Genomic DNA, 16,042 nt, shown 5'->3' on the forward strand with positions numbered 1-16,042 from the left:
CCCTCTTGATGTTCTGGCTTCTGTGATAGCTGCGCAGCCTGCATTCGCTCCATAAGACGCACACACATTTCCCCTTACTTTTTAGGAGGGAAAAAGTGAGTCTTATAGAGCAAAAAATACGGTACTTTCTCCTCCCCCCCTTTTTTTGTAGAGCTACTTTCTGTGGCACTACCCCACTCTCCTGCCTAGCGTCACGTAACACTTTGCAGAAGTTGGGAACGGCTTGGAAATTCCCCACCGGGCAGCTTAAAACAAGAGGAGAACGCTCTCCCTCTTGATAGCAAAGCAATTTATTAAATCGCAGGAGGGCGGAGGGAGTGAAAAGGAGGATGGGGGCTGGCTTCCTTTGACAGGGGTATGGTCTGCCAAACCATGTTCAGTTTGCAGAAACAGCTCTTAAAAGAAATAAATGGCTGGGAATCCCTCAACCCACATTGAAAGGGTCTTTATGATTTCATACATAGTCATTTAGCTGACAGTCTCAAAAAGAAAAAGCAAGAAAAAGATACCAAAAAACCAAACAAACAAAAATAATATTCTTTGCAGTGAAATTAATTAAATCTGCTTGGATAAAAGAAAAACACCACAGAGCAAATAAATAAATAAATATGCTATACATCATAATCGTGTGACAGAGTTCTTCTTACTTCGAGTGGGAGGGGTAGGGAAGGCAGCCAGAAAACAAGGAAGGTTGCAACATTTAGTTTTTAAGTGGCTGGAAATAAATACACTTGACTGTGTATCTTTCAAAGAATATATACAGTACAGAACGGCTATGAAAATCTCTCACTACACACCCCCTTGCCCAAAATATAAAGTAAAAGATTGTGTGCACGTGTCAGGGAACTGCCATTGGAAGGAGAGGAGGAGGCGAGGCTCCACGACGATGCTGGAGAGGGGCCAAGTAGGGAGAGAGGCAGGTCTCCTGTTGGGGAAGAAAATCAGCGCAACACCAGAGATGGAGGGGGGCCAATGGGGGAAGCAGAGAGCAGGCTCAGAGACTCTTCACTGGACACCAGCGGGGAGAGCACAGGTCCTCCGCTACCCACGCCCTCCCTGCGCAGAAGACTTCCGCGCAGGGAGAGTAGGAGGAGACTGGGCGTCAAACAACTTTTATGTTGGAAAAGGTTTAAGAAACGCCCACTGTCGGATTCTGCCAGCGACTGAACAGCCACAAAGTGAGGGGCTGTCCAGCCAGGAAAGGTTTAACCAGGCCACCTAGCCAGGAGTGGCGGCAACTTACGCACGAGCAACCCCATATAACCATTACAGCACACATTTGATTTTAGAAATATAGGTTGCCACAAGTACAGCGTCTGGCGATAATAGGAAAATTTTGCAGCCCATGCCTGGAATTGGGCGTGGATATTCAAGAAGCCCAATGGGATCTGTTTACATAGAAAGCAAACCTCACTGGTTCAGATGGGATTTGCTCCCAGGTAATGGTGCAAAAAAATCTGCAGCCTAGATTTGGCTCCGTCTGCCTTCAATTTAATCCACCAGGAAGAAGAACATGCCTAGCAAGTTTACATTGTGCACCGCAAAAGGGTGAGCTACACTTTGTGTCCGATAATGATTAAGAAATTCTGGTTCCTGCTGTGGTTTTTGCACATGGTTTTATATACGCTACTCTGGGGAGACACAGATGAGGTCATGTTTGAGAGATAGAAATAATAATAATAAAAGCCAAACGATATCAGGACATTCCAGAAGTCTTCCCATCTCCCGAGAACATTTTTGAAGCCTGAGGTGAACCACCCAACAAAGCTTGGAATCTGATAGAAGCTTTTGCAAAGATATTAAGCAATGTAAGGGGGGGAGAGATAGAAACTCTCTTGAAAGTTGATGAGCGAGGACGAAAAACGCTACTAGTTTTGGTCTGAAGATTTATGGGTGTTTTTGAAGAGACCTCACTTCAGAACATCAGCTTTCATACTGTATACCATACTTTTCAATGTATAAGACTAGGTTTCTTTACTTTAAAATAAGGTTAAAAATCTGGGGGCGTCTTATACACGGATAGTGCATATGCCCTTTTTCTAAACTTGGGGTCCCCCAAAGTAGGGGGCGTCTTATACATGGGGGTGTCTTATACATGGAAATATACGGTAAATGTAATAAATAATAATAAAAACCTGGATCTGAATGCAGAGCAGGTTTCTTAAAAAGCTATTTATACCCTGTTTTTCAAGGCAAAAAGTTTTCACAAAGTGACGTACAATAATAGCTGAACTAGCACACAGATCTTCCCTGAATCTCTTCTACTTTGTACAATTAAGTGTTCCAGTAGTTTAGGAGATGGGGGGGGGGCGATCCTAATTCACAGCGAAAATCTGTACTGCACCACCTTTCAGATTGCCTTTGAGAATGGTCATTACAATGATAAATGTGCACTAATAGACTTTTATTTTGTAAACAACGACAATGCATTTGGAAGCTCCGGAAGTTATAAAAAACAGATTTGTTCCAGCACTGAATTGTTCAAGAATGTAACTTTGGATGCTCCAGCTCCTCTGCATAATGCTACCCATGACTAGTTTACATACTTCCAGAGCAATTACTTCAAGACACTGCGATTCTGAAAAGTATCTTCGAGACAAATCCACACACACCAAGCAAAATACACGCAAGAAAATACTAAGGATCGTGGATATTAGCTCTATCAACTGTACACACAACACAACACACACATACACACACGGATCAAGTCTCAACCTAGGATGGGGAAGGGGTAGAGATATCATGAAATCAGGAGGAAATGCAAGGAGGGAGAGAAAGCAAAGGAAAAAAAAATGAATACAGTACAAAATAAAAGTGGGTCCCACATAGCATTGGGGGGGGGGGTTAATGCTGGGCCCAAAAATGAAAAGGCTGAAGACCAAGTATAATTCCTCAACCTGATGCCCACTAGATATTCTGAACTGCAACTGTGCCCTGACAATTGGCCATGCTGGCCAGAGCTGATAAAATTGGGGGGATGGGACACAAACTATAATTGTCCGGGGGTCCTTTACCTTTTTTTTACATATATATATATAGAGAGAGAGAGAGTGTGCGCGCGCGCGCACGATGTTTTCTGTAGCTTCCCAAAAAAAACACACACCAAAAACCCACACAAAAAAAAACAAGATTCTGCACCAGGGTTAACCCAATTTCTGTGTGACTTTCAAGTGATTTCTGTAAATTGCATTCATGGGGAGTGGAGATTTCAATACCTTTGCATGTATTTGTGGAATTTGTATTAAAAATGTGTGCAATACCAAATTTATTCAGCAGTTGCGGGTCATGTGGAGCAGCATGGAAGGGAATGGGCACAACATCAATTCGTCAATGCCTTTATAAATGGACATTCATTTTTTTCTTTTTAAAAACTCTGCTATTGTCCCTTTTAACATGGGACAGGGCAGACAGGATACAAGCCAACAGATATTTAAAAATATAAAATAATTGCATGCTTGTTATCTACAGCCTTGCTCTATTTCCTGCCCGTAAGAGTCAATAAATTCTTCGTTTTAAAACAAGTCTGAATCACTTCCTAAGACAGTTGGACACTCATTTGGGAAGGGGTGTGTGGAAACATAGGGAATTCATGTATTTTCTAAAACACTATGAAAAGTGAGCAAGCTTTTCTAATGAAACAACATGCTGCTAATACCCCCAGAATCATTGTTTTCTCCTTTGACATTTCGAAACATACTCCACATTCTAGTACCAAGGCACTTCTGAAGAGGAGCGTTGTACTTCAGAAATATACTGTTTACATTGAAGGTTGTTTAATATCTTCACTTTTGCAAGCACTTTAAGTAAGCTTACTGATTTATGGTTGGTTCTCTCTTTATTGTATCATTTTTAACCTTACCGTACACCACTCAGAATCTAAGGTGTTAAGTGGTGTGTGTGAGTGTGTATTTAGCATTTAGCATATATATCTCTCAATACAACCAAGCACACTGCCAGGCATTTAGGCTGATAAAGTACCCAGGACACATGAAAAGCATCTTGTTGAGGTGGACCATGCATGGCAGGACTCTAACTCCAATGAGCCCCACACAACAGAGCCAATTATCAGGGGTGATGGGAGTTGTAGTCCAGCAACATCTGGAGGGCACCACAACTGGACAACAAAACTAGCAGACTATGGCTACAGTCCTATACTGGGCTGTAAATTCTACTGGGCTGTCTCCAATGCTTTTCCTGCTTAGAGAAGACCTATGGAAATTAACGGACATGCCTAACTTAGGTTCGTTCGTTTCAGTGGGTCTACACACTGTCTTAATAGTTTCACTTCCATAGGTCTTCTCTAAGCAGGAAAAGCTTAGTTTTACTCGAGACAACCCGCTGAAATGGTACTGGCCCTGATATACCGTATTTTTCGCTCTATAAGATGCACCAGACCACAAGACGCACCTAGTTTTTGGAGAAGGAAAACAAGAAAAAAAATATTCTGAATCTCAGAAGCCAGAACAGCAAGAGGGATTGCTGCGCAGTGAAAGCAGCAATCCCTCTTGATGTTCTGGCTTCTGTGATAGCTGCGCAGCCTGCATTTGCTCCATAAGACGCACACACATTTCCCCTTACTTTTTAGGAGGGAAAAAGTGAATCTTATAGAGCAAAAAATATGGTAAATGTTGGCTTCTGTTCTTCCTCTCGCTGCAATTTTAATTGCTGTATGCACCATTTTGTAGGTGTTTCATTGTGGTTGGGTTTTTCTTTTTTTAAGTGTGAACCACTTTTGAAATTAAGACAAAAAAGCCCAGGATATAATGTTAACAAACCAAGAGCAGTAGTTCCGTTCTCTTCCCAGGCTCCCTCCTCTGTTCCTTCTTAGGCAGCAGAGCAGGGGTTAAGTCCATAAGGCACCCTCCATCTGTTGCCAGACTCCAACTCCCATCAGCCCTTGCGGGCAGCATGGGCAATGGCGTAGCCAAACCTCATCTGAGAGGGCAACCTGATGTCTGCCCCCAAGGCTGCAAAGGGTTCAAAACAGCAACACTTCCCAACAAGGTGAGGCAGTAGGCAGCTATAAAGTTACTCACCCAATTAAGGCCACCATCTGTTCCACTATATGTTTGCTGAATGTGATAATGACAAAAAGTTTCTGAAAGAGGGAAAACATCCGTCAGAGGCATATTCAACTGAAGGGGAAGCCAAAACAATTCAACATTACAGCCCGTCCTCCAATGCAATTAATCATCCTCTCCTGTTATTTTGCTACCCCTTTGCCTTGACATTTCTTCCAGTGTGAAGGTCATCTAGGCCTTAAACTAGGCACACAACTTTGGCTGGAAAAGGCAGCTTTGTGTCTCTCTTCTCCCCAGATCCCACAATGTTTTACCCATTGTGTCTCAATGTCCTCATCACTTTAAAGTGGGGACCAGATACATTTGTTAACACAATGGTCTGGTTGACAGGCAGTGCTAAGCCAAACCGTAGCCAAGCACAAAGGAGAAAGTGGGAAGGGACACACAGTTAAAGTCACGGCTGCTACATGATGGAGCTAAATACCTGCAGCTAAATGATGATTTGGAGGGACGCAGGTGGCAGTTCGAATCCCTGCAACGGGGTGAGCTCCCGTTGCTCAGTCCCTGCTCCTGCCAACCTAGCAGTTCCAAAGCACGTCAAAGTGCAAGTAGATAAATAGGTACCGCTCCGGCGGGAAGGTAAACGGTATTTCCGTGTGCTGCTCTGGTTCGCCAGAAGCGGCTTAGTCATGCTGGCCACATGACCCAGAAGCTGTACGTCGGCTCCCTCGGCCAATAAAGCGAGATGAGCGCCGCAACCCCAGAGTCAGCCACGACTGGACGTAATGGTTAGGAGTCCCTTTACCTTTTAAATGATGATTTGGTCTAGCATTGCGTCCGAACCTGGGGGGGGGGGTGCAAGGTTTGCCTTACCTCCAGACAAACCCCAAGCAGTAATCTAAGAACAAACCTTGGCTACCCTTTGTGCTTTGTCTGGCTTGAGACAAAGCATGAACGCAGTGCTAAGCCAAACCATGGATTAGTGCAGCAGCAGGATGACCAAGGGAGAAGCGAAATGGCTGTGACTTTTACTGTGAGTACCCCTCAGGCTTGCGTAGTGTGTGAAATGGGCCACCGGGAGAATGTGAAGTATTTCCAATGCTGCCCCCTCTTCTTGTATGACCCCCCCCCCAATGTTGCTGAACTGCTATCAGCTTCAGCCAGCATGGCCTATGGCAAGGGATGCAAAAACTGCTGTTTTGCAAAATACAGAAGCAAAATTCAAGGCTGTGCAAATGAAATGTAAGCAGCTTTTAAAGAAGGGACAGGGAACTTGTAATATATCAGGACTACAATTTTCATCATTCCTGACCGGATCATCACTCTGGCTGGGCCTGAACAGAGCTGGCGTTGAAACACACACCTGCAGGGCCACAGATTGTTCCCATTCGCGCTTTAAAGTCTTTAATTTATTGGCCGTTGGGCGGATCAAAATCTGCCATGGCCAGGAAAATAAGATGCTCTTTGCACTAAAAGCTCATTACGTGGTAAAAGTATGCTTGGACTGTACCATATCAGACCATGGGAAAGCAATTGAGGGAAAATTATCCCTCCATATCAAAAACAAATCCATAAAGACAAGGAATTTGTGCGTGTGTTTCTTTTAAAGTGCAGAGTACATTCCCCCCCCTCCAAAATGGAGAATTTAAAATACTTTAACCCAACTGGCAGACAGGACTGGTGCCATCCAGAAGCAAGCTTATCACTTGACGAGGTATCTGTCCTCTTAAAATAGGTATCCAAGTTTTGTTTTGTTTCTTAACAGATTGTTTGCTCAAGGAATTCAGAGAAAAACAACTTTAAAAATAAAACAAAATAATGGGGAAATTGTGTGTCAGTGACAGATACAACCGCAAGGGCACCAGACTCCATAAATCAAGGATGAAGGGAGCATTTTGTGGTTTGGGCCACCTCCAGATCTCTCCACCTCTGCCTCCCTTTCACTAAATCGGGGGTGAGTGGCTCTTTCTACTACAGATCACTTGCATGCACACATACTTGGGCGCAGTCCACACCCCATAAGGAGAGCGGTGTGGCTAAAAGTCAAGAAATTAGGAGGGTCTCACAAGTCACAAGTTTGAACTTAAACTTGTGTTTGAACTTAAGCCCGTTCAGGTGCAAAGCACCCATTAAATGTGGCCCTCTCCACATATTTTGTTACTCCTGTCCATCGGCCTCGCTAGATAGGGCTGATGGGAGCCCATCAAAACCGCAAAGGCCGCTGGTTCTGCAAACCTTTCGGCATCCCTGAGCCACCTGCCTCACGCATGTGAGGGGATCCAATTTGGCCCCATAAAGGACCCGTACTCTGAGAATCAGCTCGCCATTAGTACACGGGACTCCATTTTGCGGTGCGGATTTAAAGGCCAATTAAACGCAACAGTAAAACGAGCTGCTGGGCCGAGCCCAGAAGCTTCCTGTTTGGCATGGAGGGCAGGGGATTACACCGTAAATCTTCTGTGACAGCTACATTTCCTAAAATCCTCAGATACATCAGAAAAAAATAAACACACACACAAGAGAAGTTTAGGGCTCTGTACCGCAATGCGTGTGGATAAACAGACACAATGAGATAATAGTTCCACGCTGGCTGAAAGCTGGGAGCAAGAAGGGGGAGATCACACACTTTTATGACAGATGCAGGGTTTACCCAATGTTGAATAGTCTGGGAAATCCACTCCCGCCATCACCCCAAAACCACATGTGGGTGTAGATCATTATAAATGACATTCTGAAACAACAACTATGGAACAGCACGTCCTCTAAAACTTATCTCACCAGAGCAAAGTTTTCCCCCCAGCTCCCAGACTATTTATCCTCAGGGAAGCCTATAGATGTTTAGTTATCCAACTGACTAATAGTGAACTCATTCTCCCCGATTGTCTGGGCAGTGTGGGCCGGGATTGATGGCACATGTAGCCTAACATCTGGAAGGCAAGATGTTGGCCACCTCTGTCATTTTCACACTTTTGATGTTATGAAAGGGTTGAACTATCCTTGTAGAGGTATTATAATCCCCCAATATGACCTTTTTCTTTAACAGGATGCAACATGCATACGATAGCTAAATGTTATCAAATCATGTTTCTTTGAATTAAGCGAAAAAACAGCAGCTAATATTCATGGAGTACATAATTAAAGGTCTTAATCTCAATAGAGGATAAGCATTCAAATTTTCTTGTACCTTGTTACACCAGAACATGATTTTCAAGAGGTTATTTTTCAAAGGTTATCAATTTGCCTACCCTCTCTGACCTGGATTATATTAGTCAGTTTAACCCTACAGGCTATATCCCAAACTTTGGCCAACCGGTACTACAAATTAGGGGACTCAGATTTTACTCCAATTTACAATCAATATTTATACGTACTGCATGTAGTAAAGAGAGGATTGTCTCCCTACAAGACACAGGTCCACAAGACGTAATACTTTTTATTAAAAGTTATGGGGGCTGTGCTAATTATTAGACTTTCAATTGTTCGTTTTCTGCAAACCATTCAGGGCACAAAGTATTTGTGGAAAATGTGGCATATAAATAAACTGACTATGACTAATATTATTGTTTCCTTTATTGCAGATGGGGAAGTGGGGTGGTGGGAAGAAGGTTGAGCCACTTAATGCTTTCATGGCAGATGCAAAATGCAAAGCAGGTTCACATATTTTGTGCTTTTAGTCATTAGGCTGCCCCAGGAGGAGGGGTGGGTGGTGGGTGGGAAAAGAATAACGGTAGGTCTGATAGTGACATCACTGGCACATTCCAATCAGTGCTCAACATTAACACAGCCAGTGTCAGAGACTGCCTGGAAACAGCAATTACGATTGAGATTGGAAGTGTGTGAAAAGTCCCAGATGGAAGCACAGTATTTCTGCAAGAGAGGCCAGCGCCATTACCTGAATGTGCATCTTGATTATTGCTTTTCCAATCAGGGTGGCGCCAAAGAACGTCCAAAAGGGAACGAGGAAATGTCCACATGTTATCCCAGCCAGGTCAAAAAGAGGGTTTGGAATCTGTAAAGTTAAGAGAGAGGAAAAGGAGTGAGATAAGATGGAGAATTTCCCCATAACTTGATTACACTGGTACCTCGGGTTACATACGCTTCAGGTTACATACGCTTCAGGTTACATACGCTTCAGGTTACAGACTCCGCTAACCCAGAAATATTACCTCGGGTTAAGAACTTTGCTTCAGAACTTTGCGAACAGAAATTGTGCTCCAGTGGCACGGCGGCAGCAGGAGGCCCCATTAGCTAAAGTGGTGCTTCAGGTTAAGAACAGTTTCAGGTTAAGAACGGACCTCCAGAACGAATTAAGTACTTAACCCAAGGTACCACTGTAATGCCAAACAGCCACTGGGAAACTGGACAAGTCCATGGAGAATCACAGGCCTAGTAACAGTTCTCAGCCGTAAACAGAACCTCCATGTTTAGGGGCAGTCTATACATCTTTCATCATCATTAACTTTGGCATTTATTCGTCATGTTCTACAAAAAGTGCCTCAAAGCAACTTAAACTACTCAAACAGCCGAAGATCAATTAAAAATTAAGCAACAAAGGGAAGAAAATACAGCAAACAGTATTAGGAAGATTAGTTGCTGAAGGCGTGTGGGGGGGGGATAGTGGAGGAGAGCTTTTGCTGTGATGCTGTGCTTGTGGGCTTCTGGGAGTCCACCTTGAGAAGAACAAGACTCTGGACTAGAAAGGCCAGTGGCCTGATCCTGAAGGCTCCTATGTTCCCAGTGGTATGTGGATAGCCACTGTGGAAAATAGGGATGTTGGGTTTTAGATCCGCCTTCTGTTACCTGGAGCCCTCCAGATGTTTTGGCCTCCAATTCCCATCAACCCCCAGCCAGCTTGACCAATGGCTGAGGATGATGGGAGCTGCAGTCCAACAATATCTGGAAGATACCATGTTGAGGAAGGCCAAACTGGATCCTTCATCTTCCAGTGGTCGGTCAGGACCCTCTAAGAGACCAAGGTGGGTTGCAAATACAGCATTGCCACCCTGCAAGCCTTCAAATGCATGTTTGGGTTAATGGTGGGTCCAGGGTCTGGAAAGCTTGAAGACTACTGCAGTAGATGAGCCTCACGTCTCCTTATGAAGTCCTTAATCCTTTGGAAAAACAACACAAAATATGCGAGCTCTCATTTTCTCCTAATTTAAAAAAGGCTCGTGCCCAAGAATGTTAGTGTTACAGCACATAAATTTCCCAAAAACTGGGGAGACCTCAGCTAGACAATGTCCCAGACAAACAACAGACCCTGCCCCGATTCTCTCTTGCTAGCCCCAGATTAGAAACAGCTCGCAGACGTCTTTTGTAAGAAATGCACAAAACCACAGCCAGCCATTTAAAAGCCATACATTAAAAAAAGGCTCCCCCTTCAGCCCCCCAAACAAGTGTACTTGGCCCGATGAGTCAGTCTCTGAGACTGATCCCTCATGAATTGCATCTGAAACAAAAGACAGAAGGGGGAAAAACAAAATAAAATCAACCTTGGTATTTATTGCTGTGCGTGTGTGCTGCTGAGAGAAAGATGAAGCCAAAAAAAGGTTTGTTCCACCAAAACCGGGTTGTGCGTCTTCTCGCCCTGCTCCTACATGAGTCATGTGACCTGCATGAGATCACGGAGCCCCAAAGATGTGTTCTGTTGGGGGCCATGCTTGCACACGCTTTTTGGGGTGCTGCGTGAGTTTGGGCCCCCCCAAAGTGCTTTTTCAGGGTGTAGGAAGAGCTTTTTCAGGGTGAGATTTGGGGGGAAATCATGGCGCCCAAAATGGCCGCCGTGCTCTTGCGCAATTAAACAGGATGTCTCATTTTTCCCTGGGACACTTGTGGGGTATATTATTATTGTACACGCCATCTTTCCTCCACAGAGCTCCAGGTTTCCGTTTCTCCATTTTATCCTCACAACAACCCTGTGTGGTAGGTTAGGAAGCCTATCATGATTGTAACATTTTGCTAGCAGTGCCGGGTGCACACCACCCTTTTGGGATTTTTTGTTAATTTCTGTCTTGGGGTACCAGGGACGCAAGCTGATATGGAGTTAGACCTACTGGTCCATTTGGCTTGGCACTGTCTACACTGACTAGCAGTCATGCTTCAGGCGGGATATATTCCCAGTCCTACCAGGAGATACCAGGAACCTTATGCATGCATGGTAATAATAATAATAATAATAATAATAATAATAATAATAATAATAATAATAATAATAATATATTTATACCCCGCCCATCTGGCCGGGCTTCCTCAGCCACTCTGGGCAGCTTCCAAAAAAATATTAAAATACTGTAATACATAAAACATTAAAAGCTTCCCTAAACAGGGCTCCCTTCAGATGTCTTCTAAAAGTCTGGTAGTTGTTGTTCTCTTTGACATCTGGTGGGAGGGCGTTCCACAGGGCGGGTGCCACTACCAAGAAGGCCCTCTGCCTCGTTCCCTGTAACTTAGCTTCTCGCAGCGAGGGAACCGCCAGAAGGCCCTCGGTGCTGGACCTCAGTGTCCGGGTAGAACGATGGGGGGTGGAGATGCTCCTTCAGATATGCTCTACCACTGCAGTACAGCTCTTCCCAGTGTTGGCTGGGGATACCAAGACCCAAACAGCTACAAGCCACCCCCAAGAGTTTGCGTGGATCTTGGGCCCCAATCCACTCACTTTCACGGAAAGCAGACTCTCATTCCCTGTCAAGTGCTGCTTTTGAAAACTCCCTCCCGTTTCAAAAAGCAGCTTGCAGTGTTGGTCTGGGGGTGAGGGAGGGCTGCTATGTGATAAGGAAGAAGAAGAAGAAGAAGAAGAAGAAGAAGAAGAAGAAGAAGAAGAAGAAGAAGAAGAAGAAGAAGAAGAAGAAGAAGAATTATTATTTATTATTTATACCCCACCCATCTGGCTGGGTTTCCCCAGCCACTCTGGGCGGCTCTCGACAGAATAAAAAGCCCAATAAAACATTGGACATTAAAAGCTTCCCTAAACAGGGCTGCCTTCAGATGTCTTCTAAAAGTCAGGTAGTTGTTTATTTCCTTGACATCTGGTGGAAGGGCGTTCCACAGGACGGGTGCCACCACCGAAAAGGCCCTCTGCCTGGTTCCCTATAACCTCACTTCTCGCAGGGAGGGAACCGCCAGAAGGCCCTCCTTGGAGCTGGACCTCAGTGAATGATGGGGGTGGAGACACTCCTTCAGGAAAACCCCACAAACCCCTCGGGTGCACAAACCCCCCAACCATGCATGGTTCCTGGGCAAGGCTCACTGATTCTGCGGAGTAAGTGAGTAAAAAAACCGAATGTACCAAAATCTACATCACAGGCTTCCTGCCAAGTCTCCGAAAGATCTATTGCTCTGATCTTGTCTCTTTGCAATCGCCCCTGCAGAGAGGTACTGTGTATTTTTGGGGGGGGCGGACGTGGACATTCCACGGCTTTGGGACAATTGCTGTGGCAGCCCATAATAGTCCAGCACCTCACGCATAGTCTAAACACGGAACAGGGCCTTGTCCAATTGAAGGTTGCTGGGATGAGAGGTGATGTATCAGGGCTGACGAACCTGTGGCCCTCCAGATGTTGTGGGACTCCCAACCCTCATCAGCCCCAATCAGCATGGACAAGGGCAAGGGATGATGGGAACTGTAGTCCAACCACTGGCATTGTTACAGGTTCCACAAAAATACCTGTTCCACATTTGTAAGAAATCAATCTTATGGATGTGGCAGCATCTGCCCTTTGGAACTCCCTGCTTGACATCAGGCAGTACTTATTTAAGAAACCACTTGATACAGGTAGTTTGGGCAACTCTACCCAGACACATAGCTGCTGCTGTGTTTTAATCTCTTTTTTTACTGTTAATTTTAATTATTATTTTAAAAACTAGCTGGCTTTTATTAGTAGTTTTAATATTTGTCAACTACTTAGAAGTTTTACTTACTACAATCAAGAAGTATAGGAACTTAGTTCAGTAAGTATAATTAATAAAAATAGTCCAGCAAATGTACCTGGAGGCCTAAATGTCGTCCCCCCACCCCCCCGCAATGGATGTCCAAACATGGAAATAACAGCAATGGACTACCTTACTAGCTTGTTGTAGCGTAAGGCCTACTGAGAGAGAATGTACCTGTGATAGCTTTGAGCCATCTAAAATGCTCATTCTAAGTATTATTGCTGTTATTGCCCCAGCTAAATGGTCAACCTTTGCTTAAAGGGATCGTAAAAATATCCGACCTGCCACGCTGATGCGCTAAGTGTTCAGACGCATTATACAGCACATTGAAAATGTGACTCTTTATCCCCAGTCTAGACAAGGTATGCAAGAGAAATGCAACAGCCTGGATTTGGCCCAGATTAACACAGCTCTCCTTGAAGAAGATAAATTCATCCAGAGTCCTGTCAGTACCTACTCTGGCTAAAAGGGGCTTCCTTCCTCCCTCCCACTCCCTTCTTTAAAATGAGAGAGGGGCATGAGCAAATAAGAAAACTCGAGTCTGGTTCATTTATCCTTCTTTTCTGCAATTACTGCACTCACAGTGAGATCACAACAGATATAATTTCAATAATAATAATAATAATAATAGTGCAGTTTTTTCCAAGTTGGCAAATGTATCTCTCTACTTTTGTCTTGCAAACTGGACAGTGAAACAGGGTGGGTGGCTTGCAACTTTTCATTTGGGACACGTTATACTTGTCTTTCAAAATCAATAAAGGCGCTGTATGTGCTAAAATGAGAATAAAATGAAAACATTTTAAATAGCCAATACAATCCCCAGTCCCTAACAAGGTCCCAGACAGCTGGGGTCAGGCAGTCTAGGCCAAAGTTAGCTAACGTGGCACCCTACAGATGATTTGGACTACAACACCCATTATCCCTGATTGTTGGCTGGGGATGATGGGAGTTGTAGTCCAAAACGATGGGGGGGGGGAGGGGAAACCATGTTGGCTATCCCCATATTGAGTTATAAGAACAAATGTTTCTGCGTTCGTTTTGCTGGTTCTGGTTCCAACCCTCCTGCGGTATTCAGCATGGGGGTGTATCATATAAACTTGTTACCAAAGGCAGAGTTAAATTTGACTATAGAAGAACTTTGCAGAGTAAACCAATTAAAACTCTTGAGACCCTGGAGAAGACGTCGTCCCTTTCAGAACCCTTTAAATATCCGATTTCCTTCTATTTATCTGTGCGATTAACGCAATGGCGCTGGTGCCACTGGCAGGAAAGAATCTGGTGACTGATTCACTGCTACTACGAGCAGAACCCAGAGGAGATGTGTTTACTTGTCTCGGTAAGGAGAACAAAATGTTCTGGAGATTAAGCTGTGGATGTCGTAATGTACAGGGTAAGGAGGAAGGCGGATTCAAAAGACAAATCACATTTTTCCAAATTAAAACGTGCACCAACATTGCACAACCTACGAAGGGGGAGGGGGGAAAACCCATCACATTCACCAGAAATGGTGTGCATCCTTTTCCAGGTAAACCTTGGTCCCGCCTTGCAGGGCGGTCGTCACAAACAGAAAACTTCACCTATAGCTGGAGAGGGGTGAGAGGCAGTCTGGAGCTAACCTGGGCTCAACTTTACCCGACTGCCAAATTTCAGGTGAGCTGGTTAGAGCTCTGAGCGGACAGTACATTTAAAGCACCCCTTTTCCACTTTTAGAGTCACGGATTACACCCAAAGCATTCTGGGAACTGTAGTTTGTTAAAAGAGCTAAGCGGCGCCAGGAGACCCTTAACAAACTGCAGTTCCCGGGATTCCTTGAGCATCGGAGAGCCATGATTTTAAAAGTGAAATAAGAGTGCTTTAACCGTACAATGTGGATGTGGTCTGGGCCTATGTGTGATGAAGGACGTCACAATTTCCCCCCTCACCTACATCTGTTTAAATGTTGTTCCCTGTTCAGTTCAAGTTTATTAATGCGTGATTGTTTACAATGAGGACAAGAGCATGAGAAAGCACGCATTTTAAAAATGTTAATATAGTTTTGCCCTAAATTGTAACATTTTTGATATTTGCTGGTCTGAGGGCACATCTTGCTTGATGAAGCTGAGGTCTGCCCAGAGTTTTAACGGGATCCAGGCCAGAAACCCCTATATAAGTTGCCTCGATGGAAATGAACTAAATTTTGCTAGAACCAGTGCATTTGCTTCGAAACAGATGCAGAATGTTTATTTCAAATGCACAATTAAATAAATCCCCACTCTTGTCTCGCTGGGTGAACTTATGCCCACAGCTATCTTTCAGACTAACCTACCTCACAGGTTTGTTGTTAGGATAAAATGATGATGAGGAGAGAGAGAAGGCTACCGCTGAGGCCCTCAGAGGAAGAAGGGGATATAAACTAATGCAGCAATAACAATAATGAGAAATAATAATATTTTGAAAATGAGAATTTCACGAAAGCGCAAAGTCTGACTCACTTTCCTTCACAAAAAAAGCAAAGCAATACAATTGAACTGCTTAGGTGCCCTTCCACACAAAAGGCATCTCACAAAAAAAGGGGGGAAATAGCTGCTGCTTAATTACTACATTTATTTATTTTGTTCCATCTATTAATAGCTTCCTATAAAACATCTTACGGCACATTAAACTTTTAAAAGCCAACAGGGGCAACATAATGTCATAATGAAGGGGGGATTTTTTTTTACCAAAGCAGGCCATGAGTTAGCAGATAATTTAACAAGCACACAGAAAAAAAGTAAAAATGGAGGCAGACAAGGGCAATTTAAATCTCTTTCTCTCCCTCCCACCCCATGATTTCCAGTTATATTGAGTTTACTTCAGCTCAAGTCAGCTTATTCAAAGATGCCTCATGCCAGGGTGACTGAAAGCTGGTGAGTCAGATCCAGCATCTCTAATGCAATGAAGGCCTGAACTGAGTGACTTAAATGAGCTGCTAGACATGGATCAGGCCGAAAAGCTTTCTAAAGTACATTTCTGTAGGCTTTAATGTGCATGCTTCCAAATCTGCTCCAAAATGCTGTTAAGTCGGTGTCATCCTGGGAATCTGAATGGCACGGTTCCCAAAAATAAAACAAAGA

General features: G+C 44.1%; 1 protein-coding gene across 6 annotated transcripts in view; it reads right to left on the reverse strand.

Annotated features, from left to right (window-relative positions):
• The window catches only part of VMP1 (vacuole membrane protein 1), a 107,625-nt gene that overhangs the window by 18,502 nt on the left and 73,081 nt on the right, over positions 1-16,042 (reverse strand). For all 6 annotated transcript variants that reach the window (XM_081890575.1, XM_081890578.1, XM_081890580.1 and 3 more), the window contains exons 9-10: positions 8,914-9,030; positions 5,037-5,098 (exon numbers count right to left, since the gene is read on the reverse strand). In XM_081890575.1, coding sequence (XP_081746701.1) covers positions 5,037-5,098; positions 8,914-9,030 — 179 coding nt within the window. The remainder of the gene's footprint in view (positions 1-5,036; positions 5,099-8,913; positions 9,031-16,042) is intronic.

Source organism: Podarcis melisellensis (genome assembly GCF_964234715.1).
Source record: "Podarcis melisellensis genome assembly, chromosome: 15".
Taxonomy (NCBI): domain Eukaryota; kingdom Metazoa; phylum Chordata; class Lepidosauria; order Squamata; family Lacertidae; genus Podarcis; species Podarcis melisellensis.